This window comes from Spermophilus citellus, assembly GCF_964194105.1.
Source record: "Spermophilus citellus genome assembly, chromosome: 10".
In the NCBI taxonomy this organism is placed as follows: Eukaryota; Metazoa; Chordata; class Mammalia; order Rodentia; family Sciuridae; genus Spermophilus; species Spermophilus citellus.
Window position 1 is genome coordinate 125,331,686 of NC_138197.1, and position 15,920 is coordinate 125,347,605.

General features: G+C 40.3%; 1 protein-coding gene across 4 annotated transcripts in view; it reads left to right on the forward strand.

The window, feature by feature from the left end:
* The window catches only part of HMGXB4 (HMG-box containing 4), a 36,903-nt gene that overhangs the window by 14,033 nt on the left and 6,950 nt on the right, over positions 1 to 15,920 (forward strand). For 2 of the 4 annotated variants that reach the window (XM_081310648.1, XM_081310651.1), the window contains 4 exons: positions 7,854 to 7,935; positions 8,837 to 8,901; positions 10,110 to 10,215; positions 10,878 to 11,047. In XM_081310648.1, coding sequence (XP_081166774.1) covers positions 7,854 to 7,935; positions 8,837 to 8,901; positions 10,110 to 10,215; positions 10,878 to 11,047 — 423 coding nt within the window. The remainder of the gene's footprint in view (positions 1 to 7,853; positions 7,936 to 8,836; positions 8,902 to 10,109; positions 10,216 to 10,877; positions 11,048 to 15,920) is intronic. The other 2 variants (XM_081310649.1, XM_081310650.1) reach the window with 2 other exon arrangements.

Genomic DNA, 15,920 nt, shown 5'->3' on the forward strand with positions numbered 1-15,920 from the left:
CTCATATAGTTGAGATTATTCCACCCTGTCCTCCTTTACCACAGTTCCTACTTGTAAAAGAGCTTACATTGGCTTTTTGTATGCCGTGACTTCTATTTTGACAAGGGCTGGGGATGTGGCTCAAGCGGTAATGCGTGCGGCCCGCGTTGGATCCTCAGCACCACATACAAACAAAGATGTTGTGTCCGCCGAGAACTAAAAAAAATAAATAAATATTAAAATTCTCTCTCTCTCTCTCTCTCTCTCTCTCTCTCTCTCTCTCTCCTCATTAAAATTAAAAAGAATTCATAATAATTTTCTGTTGGGCTGGGGATGTGGCTCAAGCGGTAGCGCGCTCGCCTGGCATGCGTGCGGCCCGGGTTCGATCCTCAGCACCACATACCAACAAAGATGTTGTGTCCGCCGAGAACTAAAAAATAAATATTAAAAATTCTCTCTCTCTCTCTCTCTCTCTCTCTCTCCTCTTTCAAAAATAAAATAATTTTCTGTTGTGTGTCATAACAAATTATGATAAGCTTAGCGGTTTAAAATAACGTTGTTTCTTCCCAGTTTCGTAGATTTAAGTCCAGATGAGGTTCAGCCACTTCTTTCACTTAGGGACTCTGAGGGCCGAATCAAGATGTCAGCTTGGGCAGGTCCACATCTGAGGCTCAAGGCCTCTTCCAAGTTCATTCAGGTTGTCAGATGGATTCAGTTCCTTGCAGTTGTAGAATTCATGGAAACTTTGTTTTCTTCAAGTTCAACAGTTGCTTGTCTCTTTTTTGGTTTGGGTTGGGGTGGTGGGGAGCGGGTGTTGTAGTTGTTTTGTTTTGTTCCTGGGGATTGAAGCCAGGGACCTTCCACTGAGCTACATCTTTTTATGTATTTATTTATTTTGGGGGGGTACTGGGAATTTAACCCAGGGTGCTTAACCACTGAGCTACATCCTCAGTCCTTTTTTATATTTTATTTAGAGACAGGGTCTCACCAAGTTGCTTAGGGCCCCACTAAGTTGCTAAGGCTGACCTCAAACTTAGAATCCTCCTTCTTCAGCCTCTTGAGTTACTGGGATTATAGGCATGTGCCTCTGCACTGGGCTCTACTTTGATTTTTTTTTTCCTTAATTCTCATTTAACATGGTTTCTATTATATGTGAAATTGTTTCAGGAAACTTCTAAGATTTTATTTTTGTAAAGCAAAATTTTTTTTGAGTTTTAAATTCGCAGCAAAATTGAGAAGAAAGTAGAGCGAGCTCTCCCGTGTATCCCCTGCCCCACGTGTGCGTGGCCTGCTTCATTATCAATCTGGGTTGCAGCTGATGAACCCAAACCTACATCAACAGGTTACCTCCACAGAAGTCCAGAGTGCACATGGGGTTCTCTGTGGTGGTGTCCTTCCTGAGTTTGACTAGTGTACCGTGCTGCGCATCTGCTATTGGAGTTTCATACAGAGTATCTTCCCTGCCCTGGAGGTCTATCCCCCCCCATCTGCCTCCCGGAGCCACAAGACTTTTTGCTGTCTGCTGCACACTTCTCCGCACGTTGGACTCATGTCCTCTGTGGCCTGGTGGCCTTCCTCCCTCTCCAGTATGCTCATCAGCGTCCTCCGTGGCTTGTCAGGGCTTCAGAGCTGTTTCCTTCAGTGCTGAGTAGCGTTGCATTGTGTGAAGTACCACAGTTGATTCACTCTCTGGCAGCAGAACATCTTGGTTGCTTTCAAGTGTTAGCAATTAATAATGCTTCTTAAATATCCATGTGCAGGTTTTTGTTTGGAGATAAGTTTTCAGCTCATTTGGGCAAATACCAAGGAGTATGAATTGTATGATAAAAATGTTTCATTTTATAAGAAACCACTGAACTGTCTTTCAAAGTGCCTCAGCTCTTTTGCATTCCCACCAGGAGTGAGTGAGGGTTCCTGCTGTTTCACAGCCTCACCAGCATTTGGTAGCATTGGTATTCTGGATGTTGGCCATTCTAAAGGACATTTAAATGGTATCACAATCTGACTTTACCTTCTGTATTTATTTATTTATTTACTTGGTACCAGGGATTGAAGTCAGGGGCACAGCCCTTTTATATTTTATTTTGAGACAGGTTCTCACTAAGTTGCTTAGGGCCTCTCTAAATTGCTGAGGCTGGCTTTGAACGTGTGATCTTCCTGTTTCAGCTTCCCAAGCCACTGGGATTACAGGCGTGTGCCACCACACCTGGCTCATCTGTATATCTTTTTGATAAGGTAGTTCTTACAGTCTTTGATCCAGTTTCTATTGTGGTGTTTGTTTCTTATTGTTGAATTTTAAGAATTCCTTGTGAGGGCTGGTAGAGTGCTTACCTAGCCCATGTGAGGCCCTGGGTTCAATCCCCAGCACTACCAAAAAATTTTTTTTTTCTTTGTGTATAATGGTCTTTTATCCAATGTGTTTTTTGCTAGTATTTTCTCTCAGCCTGTGTATTGACTTTCATTGTCTCGATAGTGTCTTTCAGAGTGGAAGTTTTTAATTTAATGAAGTTTTGCTCATCAGTTCTTTGTGGTGTTATGGATTATGCCTTTAGTGTTACATCTGAAAAGTCCTTGCCAAGCACAGGTCACCTAGATTTTCTCCTATGTTACTTTCTAGGAATTGTAGTTTTACATTTGTTTGTTTTTTGCAGTGCTGGGGATTGAACCCAGGACCTTGCACATGCTGGGCAAGCTCTCTACTACTGAGCCACATACCAGGCCCTTTTGATTTTTCTGTCCTGTGTATATCCAGTTGTTCCAATGCTGTTTGTTGAAAATATATCTCCTGGGCTGGGGATGTGGCTCAAACGGTAGTGCGCTCGCCTGGCGTGCGTGCGGCCCGGGTTCAATCCTCAGCACCACATACAAACAAAGATGTTGTGTCCGCCAATAACTAAAAAATAAATATTAAAATATTCTCTCTCTCTCTCTCTCTCTCTCTCTCTCTCTCTCTCTCTTTCTCTCTCAAAAAAAAGAAAATATATCTCCTGTGTCTCTTCTCCATTGTGTTGTCTTTGCTCCTTTGTGAAACCAGTTGGCTGTATTTATGTGCATCGTCTCTAGGCTCTTTGTTGTGTTCCATTGATCTATTTATCTATTCTTTCACCAATACCACCCTGTAGCTTGATTATGGTGGTTTTATGGTAAATATTGAAAGTGGAGTGATACCAGTCCTTCAACTTTGTTCTAATTCGACACTGTGTAGCCATTCTGGGTCATTTGCCTCTCTACAGAAACTTTAGTTTGCTGATGTCTACAAAGTAACCTGCTAAACTATCTTACAGTTTTGAAGCATTCACTTGACAAGGTCAGGTCCAGTCAGAATCATTTCTTTTTTTTTTTTTTGATACCAGGGATTGAACCCAGGAAACCTAAGTTGCTGAGACTGGCTTTGAACTTGCATTTTTTCTGCCTCAGCCTCCCAAGTTGCTGGGATTATAGCTGTGCACCACTGTACCTGGCCAGAATGATCTCCTTTTTGATTAAGTCTCTTTAGCTCACCAGTACCTTAATTACATCTGCAAAATTCCCTTGGCCTGATAGTGAAACATGATCTTGGGATTGGTGACCTTCATATTCACCAGACTTGCCCATACACAGCAGGGAGCCAAATCTTGGGAACCATGTTGGAATTGTGCCTGCCACAAAAATACCGTTACTGAGTACCTACTGCAGCGCCAAACACCATTTGATTAACTTCCACCTTCCAGTTAAATGGTGCCATCAGGGAAGCTAAAGCTCAGGGAAATGAAGCCATTTGTATAACTAGTAATTACTAGTGTCGAGATTCTAACTCAGCTCTGTTGGTATTCAAAACCCAGGCACTTTCTATAAATCCTGTCACTCTCCTGTCCTTCTGATGTATGTACTTGCTTTTCTCTAGGCCGCTGTCTTGTCTGTAGGCTGCCATCCTCCTTCCCAGGTCTCTGACAGCAGTCCCTGCCTCTGCCCTCCTGCCTCTGCTCTTGCTCTTCTCTAGTCCATTCTCTACAGTCTTAAAGTATGGCCCTGCCTGGGGAGCTGCCTGCTGCAAACACCTGACCTGTCCTTTCCATCTGAGTCCACGTGACCCGGAGCTTCAGTTCGTGATCGCTGCCTGCTTCTCTAATTCATCTCTTGCAGCCGTCTTGGAGTGTCCCATGGTTCCCTCTGCCTGCTGTGGTTTTTTGTTGTGTTTTGTGTTGTCTCCATTTTCTTTCTAGTGCTGGGGATTGAACCCAGGGGCACCCTGGGCACAGAGTAACATCCCCAGTCCCTTTTAGGCTTTATCTGGGGACAGGGTTTTGCTGAGTTACTTAGGCTGACCTCAGATTCTATGGTCTTTCTGCCACCATCTCCTGAGTAACTGGGGAATGCAGACATGTGCCACCATGCCCAGTTTGCCCAGAACATTCTTAGCTACTCTTCTTCTGGCTATTTCTACCCAGCTTTCAGGTCTAAATTAAATTCCACTTCTCAATTCTCCTTTGGCATATTGACTTGATGTGCCCATCCATGTGCCCATGGCACCAGGATCTTCCCTATGATAACATTGCCTTTTGTTAAAATGCCATGTTTGTCTGTGTTGTCATGTTCTATATCTCATTTTTGGCTGTGTTCCCAATGTCCAGTACATAGTGGACTCTCGGTAAATATGTATTAATAAATGAATGTCAGAGTACTTTAATCGGTAACATTTTTCTTTTACCTTTGAAATATTTCTTTTTAGTCTCTGCTTTTCTTTCTTTGCCATTGGAATACTTTTAATATCACATATCAGAAAAGCTACCCACTTTCATGTGTTTTATTCACTATTAAATAATCAGTATATGCTGTAGCTGAGACGAGATAATGGGCCTTAGACTTTAGATTTCCTGTATTTCCAGTTTATGCTCTTAGCTTCCTGAGGTTATAATCTGGGCCTTAAAATTCATGCTCTTAACTATTTATTGTACCACCACCCTGAGTAAGTTATTCAGTAAATGCTAGTTTATTTTCTATATAATAGAATAAAGTAATTATAACAGGTATGAGGAAATCCCCTTCAGTAGGTAAATTGGGATCTAGTATACTGGCCAAAAATTGTGATTAATTTTATTAAAGTAGTTTTAACTTTACAGCTATAGATAGCCTTGTGAATAGGGACATTAACATTTTAGAGTCTTGTATCATGTTTGGGAAAATGTTGTTAAAATGCCTTTCCTGCAAGTTTTCTGCTGTGGCCAAATGAGTTGTAGAGTCTCGTGCATATGTGCTCTCTAATGTTCTCAATGTTTGGTAGTGACTTTGATTCTACAGTTGGGAAAGACTTGGAGATGTACAGATTATTGTACTTCAGTAAATGTTAAGCATACAGATAAGCCATTTTTTTAATTAGCATAAGATTTTGAAACTAAATTTTCAGTAAACATCCCACAATTTTCCAAGTAAACATAATCACATTCAATGCCTTTGCTTTGGAGGGTATCTAGGAATGTTTCCATTCTACAAAATGATTTCAGAATTCCTTTTGGAATTAAAGTCAGAGCCACTACACATGCTTTTCATTGAGAAAGTTATTTTGTGGAAACAATATTTGAGGATAGTTATTTTATGGAAATTACATTAAGAACTATATCAGGTAAACAGTATGTGATCAAGCTTTGTTCAAAACAAGATGCAACTCTGAAGTTATGAGACAGGACTGGTATTTGTTGGTTTGGGGTCATAAATCTGACTCTGAAGGCAAACAGAAATTCCCATTAACTAACTAACTAACTTACTTTCTCTCTTTCTTTATTTTTTTAACCCAGGATTGAGCCAAGAAGCACTTAACTACTGAGCTACACCCCCAGCCTTTTTATTTTTAGAGACAGGGTTTCACTGAATTGCTTAGGGCCTCACTAAGTTGCTGAGGCTGGCCTTCAACTTGTAATCCTCCTGCCTTAGACTCAGGAGTCGCTGGGATTACAGGTGTGCACCACCACGCCCAGCTCTAGCAACTTCTTTTCTTGGCATTACTGGTGATTAAATCCAAAGCCTTACACATGCTAGGCAAGCACTCCATCACTGAGCTACAGCCCCAGCCCCACCCCAAAGTAACTTTTGTTACTTTTGTTAGTAATTGCAAGACTATAAAGGGCACTCATAGGAGAGAAGGAAGATTAGTATTTTATTTTGATGCTTACAGTTGAGTAAAGTCTGATTTTTTTTTTTTTTTTTTTGAGGAAAGCCATATTGAAAACATCTCAGTTTATTAGATTAAGATTATAAAGTGAGGGTTGGGGTTGTAGCTCAGTGTAGAGCGCTCGCCTCACATGTGGAAGGCACTAGGTTTGATCCTCAATACAACATAAAAATAAAATAAAGGTATTGTGTCCATCTACAACTAAAAACATTTTAAAAAATTATAAAATGATAACTCTTCGTTTCAAATAGTAACATTTTTCAGGCTGGGGATATAGCTCCGTTGTTGGTAGAGTGCTTGCCTTGCGTGCACAAGGCCCTGGTTCAATCCCCAGTACCTTAAAAAAAAAGCTTAAATAGTAACATTTTCTGTAAGGAAGCATTTTACCCACTGAGCATAGTAGTGCACACCTATAATCCCAGCAATTTAGAATGCCGAGGCAGGAGGATCACAAGTTTAAGGCCAGCCTCAGCAACTTAGCAAAACTCTCAGAATTTAAAAGGCTGAGGATGTGCTCAGAAGTAAAGCACCCCTGGGTTCAGTCTCCAGTACTCAAAAACAAACAAACAAAAATCATGTTTTCTTTCCCCACAATGCATGACCCTAAGTCAGGACTACTGTGGGCTCTAGTAGTCTTGGATGCTAGTTATTAAAACTATTTTTCTGAGTTTTCTTTTTCTCATCCTCAAAATGAGAGATAGAATGACATCTAACCTAGTGCCCCTTTCTGTGTAGGAAAACTTAAATTTTTCCCCCAGTCGATGGAAAGCTGTACAATGAACTATGTAGTAATATAATCATTTGTTTTCTATATGCCTTGTTGAACTGGCTTTGAAGGTTATTTGATTTTATCTCAAAAACTATACATTGCTTTTGGCATTGTCATGATACAGTGAGAAACAAACATGCTTCAAGTGTACAGAGTAGTGGGTTGAAGCAAAAGAGGTTTGTCGGACAATAACTGCCAATACATTGTCTTCAGTATTTATTTACTTCTGACCTTGAACCACAGGAATATGGACAATAAAATAATGATAAACTTCAAATGATAGGAAAACAGGATCAGGAAAATTCAAGATTGGAAATCAACATTAGAGAAACAGAAAGAACATGGATTTGGCTCTTGGGTTTCTAGCCCCAGAGTTTAAAAGGAAATTAAGTGGTTCTGATTTTCAAAGATAAGAAAAATAGACACCCCAGGAAAGGTGAGGATTGTCTTAGCATTGAGTTCTAAAAAAAATTCTGCAGTGTGTGTAGACAGAAGAGTGAAAGGCTTTACAAACAGCATGGAGCTACAACAACATAGAAAATCTAAAAATAAGGGAGCCTGTGTTTTTACCTTCTAAAGTAAAACTGAGACTCAACTCCTAAGTGAAAAGCAACAAAGGTTAAAAACTAATTATCTTGTTGGGCATTGTAGCAGTTGCCTGTAATCCCAGCCACTCCAGAGGCTGAGGCAGGAAGATCACAAGTTCAAGACAACCTCAGCAATTTAGCAAGACCCTAGCTCAAAATAAAGCATAAAAATGGGGCTGGCCCGGGCGTGGTGGTGCATGCCTGTAATCCCAGCAGCCTCATATATATCTTGTTTAGGAGTTCTGCTTAGTAATATGGAATTTTTCTGTGAATGAGAAAGTTTAGGTGCCCTTTCTACTTTGTTGCCCTAGACTGAGTTTAAACTTGAATTCTAATCAAGTCTTGCCTCCTTCTGTTTTCTATGTGGCACTAGCCAAAAAAGAAGAACATGTCGGCCTATCAAGTGTTCTGTAAAGAATATCGTGTAACCATCGTGGCTGACCATCCAGGGATAGGTAAGAACATTTCTGATCTTTAGTTTTTTTACTTTATCTCTGAATCAGTGCAGTTAATTGATCCAGTCAGCAGGCAACTTCTTCCCATAATGTTAGAGCACAAATCACATTTTTTTCCTCAGATCTGCAGATCACCTTAGATTTTGCCCTATGCATAAAAGATAGGAGCTTTCTATACATATCTCTTAAACTGATAAAATGGGAAACTTTGTAAAATCAATGTTATAAAGTATAATACATATGTATATGCATAAATACACAGTTACTTCCAAGATTCTATCTTGACCTTTTCCTTAAACTGTCCTTGCGTGTAGAGTTACAATGAGGTGACTTAGCTATGCTGTTCCTGTTTGTGTTCGTATTAGAAGCCAGTGAGCAGAGAACTGCGGGCAGAGACCTCAGACAGGTCACTGACACCTATAAACCTCCCTGGTCTACTGTGTAAAGTAGCTGCTCTGCCCACTCCTAGGTTGCTTTGAGGTGACCTGGGTAGGTCTCACAGACGAAACATGCCATACAAAAGAAAGGATGATATTACACTTCTGGACTGCTCTAGGAAACTTCTTTTTGGCTTCTGATCTCAGAAATTTTGTAGAAACGTAGCATCTTTGATCAAATTCTCTGTAGCATATTGCTTTAACCTAACTTGGTTGGTCTTCTATTGTGAAGTTCAATGAAAGGACACCCAAAAAAATGCCTGAGGAACAAATCCCTAGAGAGTAGATGTGGAGGGTTGGAGCCTGTCTCCTGGCCAGAGCACCTGGGGGTGGGGGGCTCCTGAGGGAGCCAGCATCACTTCAATGGGATGCTCTTTTCTGTTTTGGCTCTCACCAGCCTTTTGTTCTGTTGAGTTGGCCCTAATCTGTATTGTTGTCTTTCTTTCTTTCAACTCTTCTGCCAGATTTTGGAGAACTTAGTAAAAAACTGGCTGAGGTGTGGAAACAGTTGCCAGAAAAGGACAAACTGGTAGGTACACTTTCTTATAAATATAATTTTCTTTGCTTTTTGCCTTCCCAAATGGTATAGTTCTTCCAGACCATCCATCCACACATAGTGGGGGAAAAAAATCACAAATTTGGGGCTGGGGCTGGGGCTCAGCGGTAGAGCACTTACCTAGCACATGAGAGGCTCTAGGTTGGATCCTCAGCACCACATAAAAAATAAACAAATAAAATAAAGTTGTTTTTTTTTTTTTTTAAATCACAAATTAACGGAAAACGATTTAGCAAGCAAGGGGACTGGCAGTGCTGCTGCCAATTTACTCCAGGCAAGGAGTTAGCTAAAGGGAGGTGACTTTATTTGATTTTTTTTTTCCAAAAAAACTTTATAGTTGGCTGGCTGCACCTTGTAATCCCAGTGGCTTGGGAAGCTGGATGGGAGGATTACAAATTAAAACCCAGCCTCAGCAACTTGGCAAGGTTCTAAGCAACTCAGTGAAACCTTGTCTCTAAATAAAATACAAAAAAGGGATAGGGATGTGACTCAGTGGTTAAGTACCCCTGAGATCAGTCCCCATTACCAAAAAGCCCTTCACTATGAACACCTAATAGTCCTGTCTAAGAACGGAGGATCATCATCCTCAGACAATAAAATCATGGAAACTTAGCCAGGTTCCAGGTCCCCATCCTCATCAAGCAGCTGAGAAGACAATGGTGAATTCATATCTTAATCATGCAGAGTCATTTTCCAGTTGGGTGATCCATAAATTGTATGGGAACAACTGCCAGTTAAAGTACAACTCATTTAAAAAAAATAAAAATAAAAAAATTTTTTTAAAAAAGTACAACTCTTTAGATGAAACAACTGGTTTTCACCCAGATAGATTAGCATTCGTTGCTGTTTTCCATGACATTTTTGTTTTACTATTGGTTTTGTCAACCATGAGGTTACAGGAAGTATTTAAACCACCTGGACACTATACAGAGCCACAGGTTTACAAGTCACTACTGAAATTTGACCATCAGCACTGAGGAACGTTTATGATTTCCAAGTAAACATCAATACAAACAACAGTCCAAAGGCAATTCAGTGGCCCTTTAGCTTAAGAGTTAGCATTAATCCCTACCTGCCCTCCACTGTTCCTTTCTTCATTTTGTTCCTCCATGACTGCTTTCTATTTCACTTTTTTGTCCTTGCAATTTGTTTTAATCTATTGGACACTGATCTGGTTGCAGATTTGGAAACAAAAAGCTCAGTATCTGCAGCATAAACAGAACAAAGCAGAAGCTACAACTGTGAAAAGAAAAGCATCAAGCTCAGAAGGTTCCATGAAAGTCAAAGGTAGTGACCACTTCCCCTTCCTGCTGAAAATTCTTCTTTCTAAAGTGATGTAAATTTTGCTTCCTTACTAGGAAATTGGGAAAGCAGCTGATATTAGAAGCAAAACTTTATACCCAGGTATTATTACGGAATAGTATAGGCAGAGGGGGGAAAAGATTCAGTTTTATATGTGTGTGTTGTGTGTGTGTGTGTGTGTGTGTGTGTGTGTGTGTATGTGTATATATGCCCAGAAAGTAAGTATAGGCCTTAATGTGCAATGAGCACTCTCTTGTCACTTATTCTTTGTTTTTTTGTTTTGTTTTGTTTTTAAATATTTATTTTTTTGTTGTAGTTGGACACAATACCTTTATTTATTTATTTTTATGTGGTGCTGAGGATCAAACCCAGGGCCTGGCATGTGCCAAGCAAGCGCTCTACCCTGAGCCACACCCCCACCCTATTATTCTTTGTTTTTTTCTACAACGCTTTATAAATATAAAACTATTTTTAACCCCCAAGTCACACAAAATGTGATCTTGGGCTAGATTTAGTCCACAGGCCATAGTTTTGATAATAGTTGAAGGAAAAACCAAAAGTAATGTTTTTTTGGTGTTCAAGGCTTACTGTACAAATTTTATCTTATTTCACAAATTTTACCTCTCTTTAAATTCCTCTGTTCTCAGCTGCTTCGGTGGGAGTATTGTCACCCCAAAAGAAGTCCCCACCAGCCACCATGCTGTTACCAGCATCACCAGCCAAAGCCCCTGAGACAGAGCCCATCGATGTTGCAGCTCACCTTCAGCTGTTGGGAGAGTCTCTCAGCCTCATCGGACACCGCCTACAGGAGACAGAGGTGAGTGCAGCGCCGGCAGCAGGACCCATGCTGGATGTGCAGTGCAGACCCACTCACTCAACACACACTCCCTGATGTTATTCCCTGAGGTTAGATTGTGCCGGGCACTCAGGAAACTGAAAAGAAGACACAATGGTAACAGAAACTTGGAATCTACCTGTTGTCGCTACACTAATACCACCCAGTGGCATAAAAAGAAGTTAGAATACCCTTTGAGCTAATTTTTGTTCTTTAAAAATGTTATGTAAAAGATAAGTGCAAATCCATTGCAGTTCAGATTGTTACTACTTCTAGAGGACTTGGAACTTTTTGGTGCATTTTCAGCAAAGTTCTGAGTAGACAGACAACATTGTGTGGGGGATTAAAAGTCCCTCTTTCTTGAGAATAGGTAGCAAATGGGGAAGTCAAGTTTCTCAAGCTCTTTGTTACAGTGCCCTTGAATTACAGTGCTATGTGCTCAGGGGAGAAGTTCGTCCTTTTAAGCTTCAATTTCAAAATCGCTTAACCTGTGAAGCTGCCGTGCTCCATTTCTATGACCGTATTCAATTTCTAACCACTGTGCCTGTTAGCCAACTCAGTAGCATAGTAGTTCATCTTTCAGTTCTCGTAAGGCATTTCAGCAATGCAATCTAAGCTACTAAAGCCATTTTTAAGCTAAGAAATCAGTGCAGAAGTATAAAGCTAATCACTTGCTTCTTTGTGGGAGTGGAATTATCATTCAGTAAATAAAATAAATGCCAAAGGCCACAAGAGGTGAAGCTATCTGAGTTCTTTGGTATTTCCAGAATATATTCTCTGGTCCTTATTTATGTTTTTCATATTGAATGATTCATATGTTTCCTAAAAAGTTAGAAGTAAAAGTGTTTTAAAGCACCTTTCATATTCCAGGTTTTCCCAGATAATTCCATGTAGTTTGGCAGATATTTCTTGAATACCTAGGCATTTTTCCAAGAACTTGGTGTAGAAAATCTGAATGGCACAGTATGCCAATTATTAGGAAACTTATAATACAATTGGAAAGACAGAACATTTTTATAATCAACAAATTGAAACAGGAGTTGGGGATTTAGCTCAGTGCCAGAATGTGTGCCTAACATGCACAAGACCCTGAGTTCAGTTGGCCCTGAAAAACAAAAAAAGCAAGGGGAAAAAATAAGGTAATAAATTGAAACAAACCAGCTTCTATGAAGAGTTACAATGAAAGTTATATACATAGTACAGTACTCCCTTGCCTGTGGAGGATATGTTCTAAGACCTCTGTAGATGCCAGAAACTGCAGAGAGTATCAAACCCTATATACCAGCACACTGATAACACAGTAGTCAGCTTGATAACTGAGGTGCCTAACAAGTGGGTGGCATATACAGTGTGGATACTCTGAACAAATGGTCAGTTCACATCTGGGGCAGGACTGAGTGGAATAGAGATGTCATCGTGCTATTCAGAACGACATGGAATTGAAATTTTTAATTGTCTTCGCGTTCATTTGTTTTGGCTTTGCTTTTGCTCCCCCCCCCCCCCCCAGTACTGGCGAATCCAGGGCCTTATGCATGCTAGGTTTACCACTGAGCCACATCTTTACCTCTGAGGATAACAAACTGTAGAAAGGGAAACTCCATATATGGGGTAACTACTATAACCAGAAAAGGAAAAGAACTTTGCAGATTCTCTAGTCTGCTTTTTTTTTTATAATAGTTATATTGAGATATAATTCGTATATCATAAATTTCATGCTTTTAAAATATGGAATTTAGTGGGTTTAGTACATTTTCAGAATTGCAAGCCATCACTGTTATCCAACTCCAAAACATTTTCACTGCCTGCCTAAAAACCCCATACCCGTTGGGAGTCATTCCCCATTCCCTCCCCAGTTGGCTTATCCCCAGAGTTTTATTACTTGAATATATTCTCACAATTTTGCAATTTCTATGTGCCACTTATACTATCATTTACTTTTTAGTTTAATCTGCCTATGCTTTTATAATGGTATCCTTGAAATCACAAGAATGATGCTATAATTCTTTTCTAATGCACATCATATTGGATATGTAACTATCAAAATAATATTCACTGAGCATTGTGGTGCGCACCTCACCCAGTGAGGCAGGAGGATAATAAGTTCAAGGCCAGCCTCAGTAACTTAGTGAGACTCTGTCTCAAAATAAAAAGGACTGGGGATGTAGCTCAGTAGTAGGACACCCCTGGGTTCAATCCCCAGTATCTCAAAAGTAATAATAATTAATCTTCATCTATATGCCACCTAAAATTATATATCACAACTTTAAGGAACATTGATTTATATAGTTTGCTAATTTAGAGTCTGAATACCTAAAACCTCATGAAAGTCACTGACCATCACAAGTTGACTCAACTGTTGGCAGTGGAGCCAGAGGGACAGCCCTGCTGGCCTTGCTTGCATCTCCCTTGGTGTCCTGTGCTAGTTCAAGCAGGTAGGAGACTGGGGAGTTAGAGGAGGCAGGAGCAGCCTTGTGAAAGGGGGTGGCATTCAGAGTAAACCTTGATTGATAGGCAGGTTGTATCCTACAGAGATCCTGGAGAGACATTCCAATCCAAGAACACTGCATCCCTCCATTGCTCAACCGCAGGGTCTTTTTAGAGAAGGATATGAGCCCCATTGAGGCTCTGAACCTCCATCCCCACTTTAGCCAGATCTTTTAGCAGTTTTATATATTGGGGTTCCTAGAAAGTTTTATTTGAAAAAAAAGAGTTGAAACAGTATGTTTTATCATTTTAGCAGTAAAACTGGATCATGCAGTATTTACAGTAGAAAATAAAGGCCAGAACTCAAAACTGCAGCAGGTCTTCATGGACACGGAGGTCTCCACTCTGCTACTCAGGAATCAGAGGTCCCCATTTGGCTTTCTCTGAGAATATCTTCCTTTTTAAGTTATAAATGAAAATACTCCAGAACTGGGGAGAAGTTATAATAGTTTAGACATGACAAAATTTTTAATTTAATTCGACAGATGCTTGTTGAGCTTACTCGGTTGCATGTGAGTGGATGTGACTTGCTGTGAGATCACCTCCAGGGGTCCCATTTTCTCTGAGGCTAGTCCAGGCCCGGCCCAGTTTTGCTGAGTTGCAGGCTTGGCGAAACTGATATCTTTTACAGCAAGTGTTGCCTTTGTTCATGCTCCACAACTCCTCGAAAGAGTGTTGGTTGTAGCCATCTGGAGGTATCCTGACACACCAAGAGTTAGGAAGCCTCCAAGGACGCTTGATTTGAAGACTAGAATTGTTGATCCATTTTTCTAGCATGAGGAGTTACCTGAGGACGAAGCTGGTACCCCCAAAGACAGAACACAGACACAGAGCAAAACAGTTTATGATCACTAGGCAATGCTGAACTGACGTGGATCTGGGGCGATCAGTCTGGACCTCTCAGAACACACACTGAGCCCAGATCGGCTGAATTCAAGCTCCCGTTCGCCTGCTTCCCGCAGACAAACAGCTGTGACTCAGCACTAATCCATCCGGCTGAAACAACTGGTCGGCCCTTCTGTTCTTACAGAGGTAAATGCCTACCGAGCCTTCATAGGTAGTGGCCACAGGTTTGAAACGGGGCTTGGGAGAGACAGTAAGGACCCACCCGTTGCATTGGTCACCCGGCAAAGGGAAACGAACTGTCGCCATTTGCAAGAGATACCACCATGGCAGAGAACTGACGTCACCAGACTGCAGCGGAGGAGATAACTTCATTGAAACCAGCGGCTACAGCATCAAATAAATTTATAAGAGTAAACAGTAACTCAGCAGTCAAACAAAACAAGAAGTAACATGAGCAACTTGAAAAAGCAAGGAAGAAAAGGAGTACAAACAATGCAGGACAGCCTAAATATTCAGGAGGACCTAGAGTCATCAGAAAAATGGTCATATAAAGAACTCAAGGAACACCTTAGACAGATGGAATGGAACCTTAAAGAGGATACGAGACAGCAGATTCAAGCAGCGAAAGAACACATTGAGAATGAATTACATAAACAGATAAAAGAAGAAGTTAAGCATCTTTATCAGGAGATAGAGATTATAAAAAATAATCAAACAATAATTCTAGAAATGAAGGAAACGATAAACCAAATTAAAAACTCAATTGAGAGTATCACTAACAGAGTGGAGCAAGTAGAAGCCAGAACGTCAGATAATGAAGACAAAATATATCATCTTGAAAAGAGTCTAGCCAAATCAGAAAGGCTGGTAAAAAATCACGAGAAAAACATCCAAGAGTTATGGGATAACATAAAAAAACCAAACTTACGAGTCATCGGGATAGAAGAAGGTACAGAGATTCAAACCAAGGAAATGAGTAACCTGCTGAATGAAATAATTACAGAAAACTTTCCAGAAATAAAAAAGGAAACAGATATACAAATTGAAGATGCATACAGGACACCTAGCACACAAAATCACAGTAGACCAACGCCAAGACACATTGTTATGAAGATATCCAATATACAGAACAAAGAGAAAATATTAAAAGCTACAAGAGAAAGGAGACAGATTACATTCAGGGGTAAACCAATAAGGTTAACAACGGATTTTTTTATCACAGACGCTGAAAGCGAGAAGATCCTGGAACAACGTATTTCAAACACTGAAAGACAATGGATGCCAACCAAGAATTCTGTATCCAGCAAAATTAAGCTTCAGGTATGACAACGAAATAAAAATCTTTCATGATAAACAAAAGTTAAAATAATTTGCAGCCAGAAAACCAGCATTGCAAAGCATTTTGAGCAAAACACTACACGAAGAAGAAATGAAAAACAATAACCAAAACCATCAGTGGGAAGTGCCTCGGTAAAGACAGAGGGCGAGGGGAAAGATAATCATGGAGAAACAAACTAAATTTTTT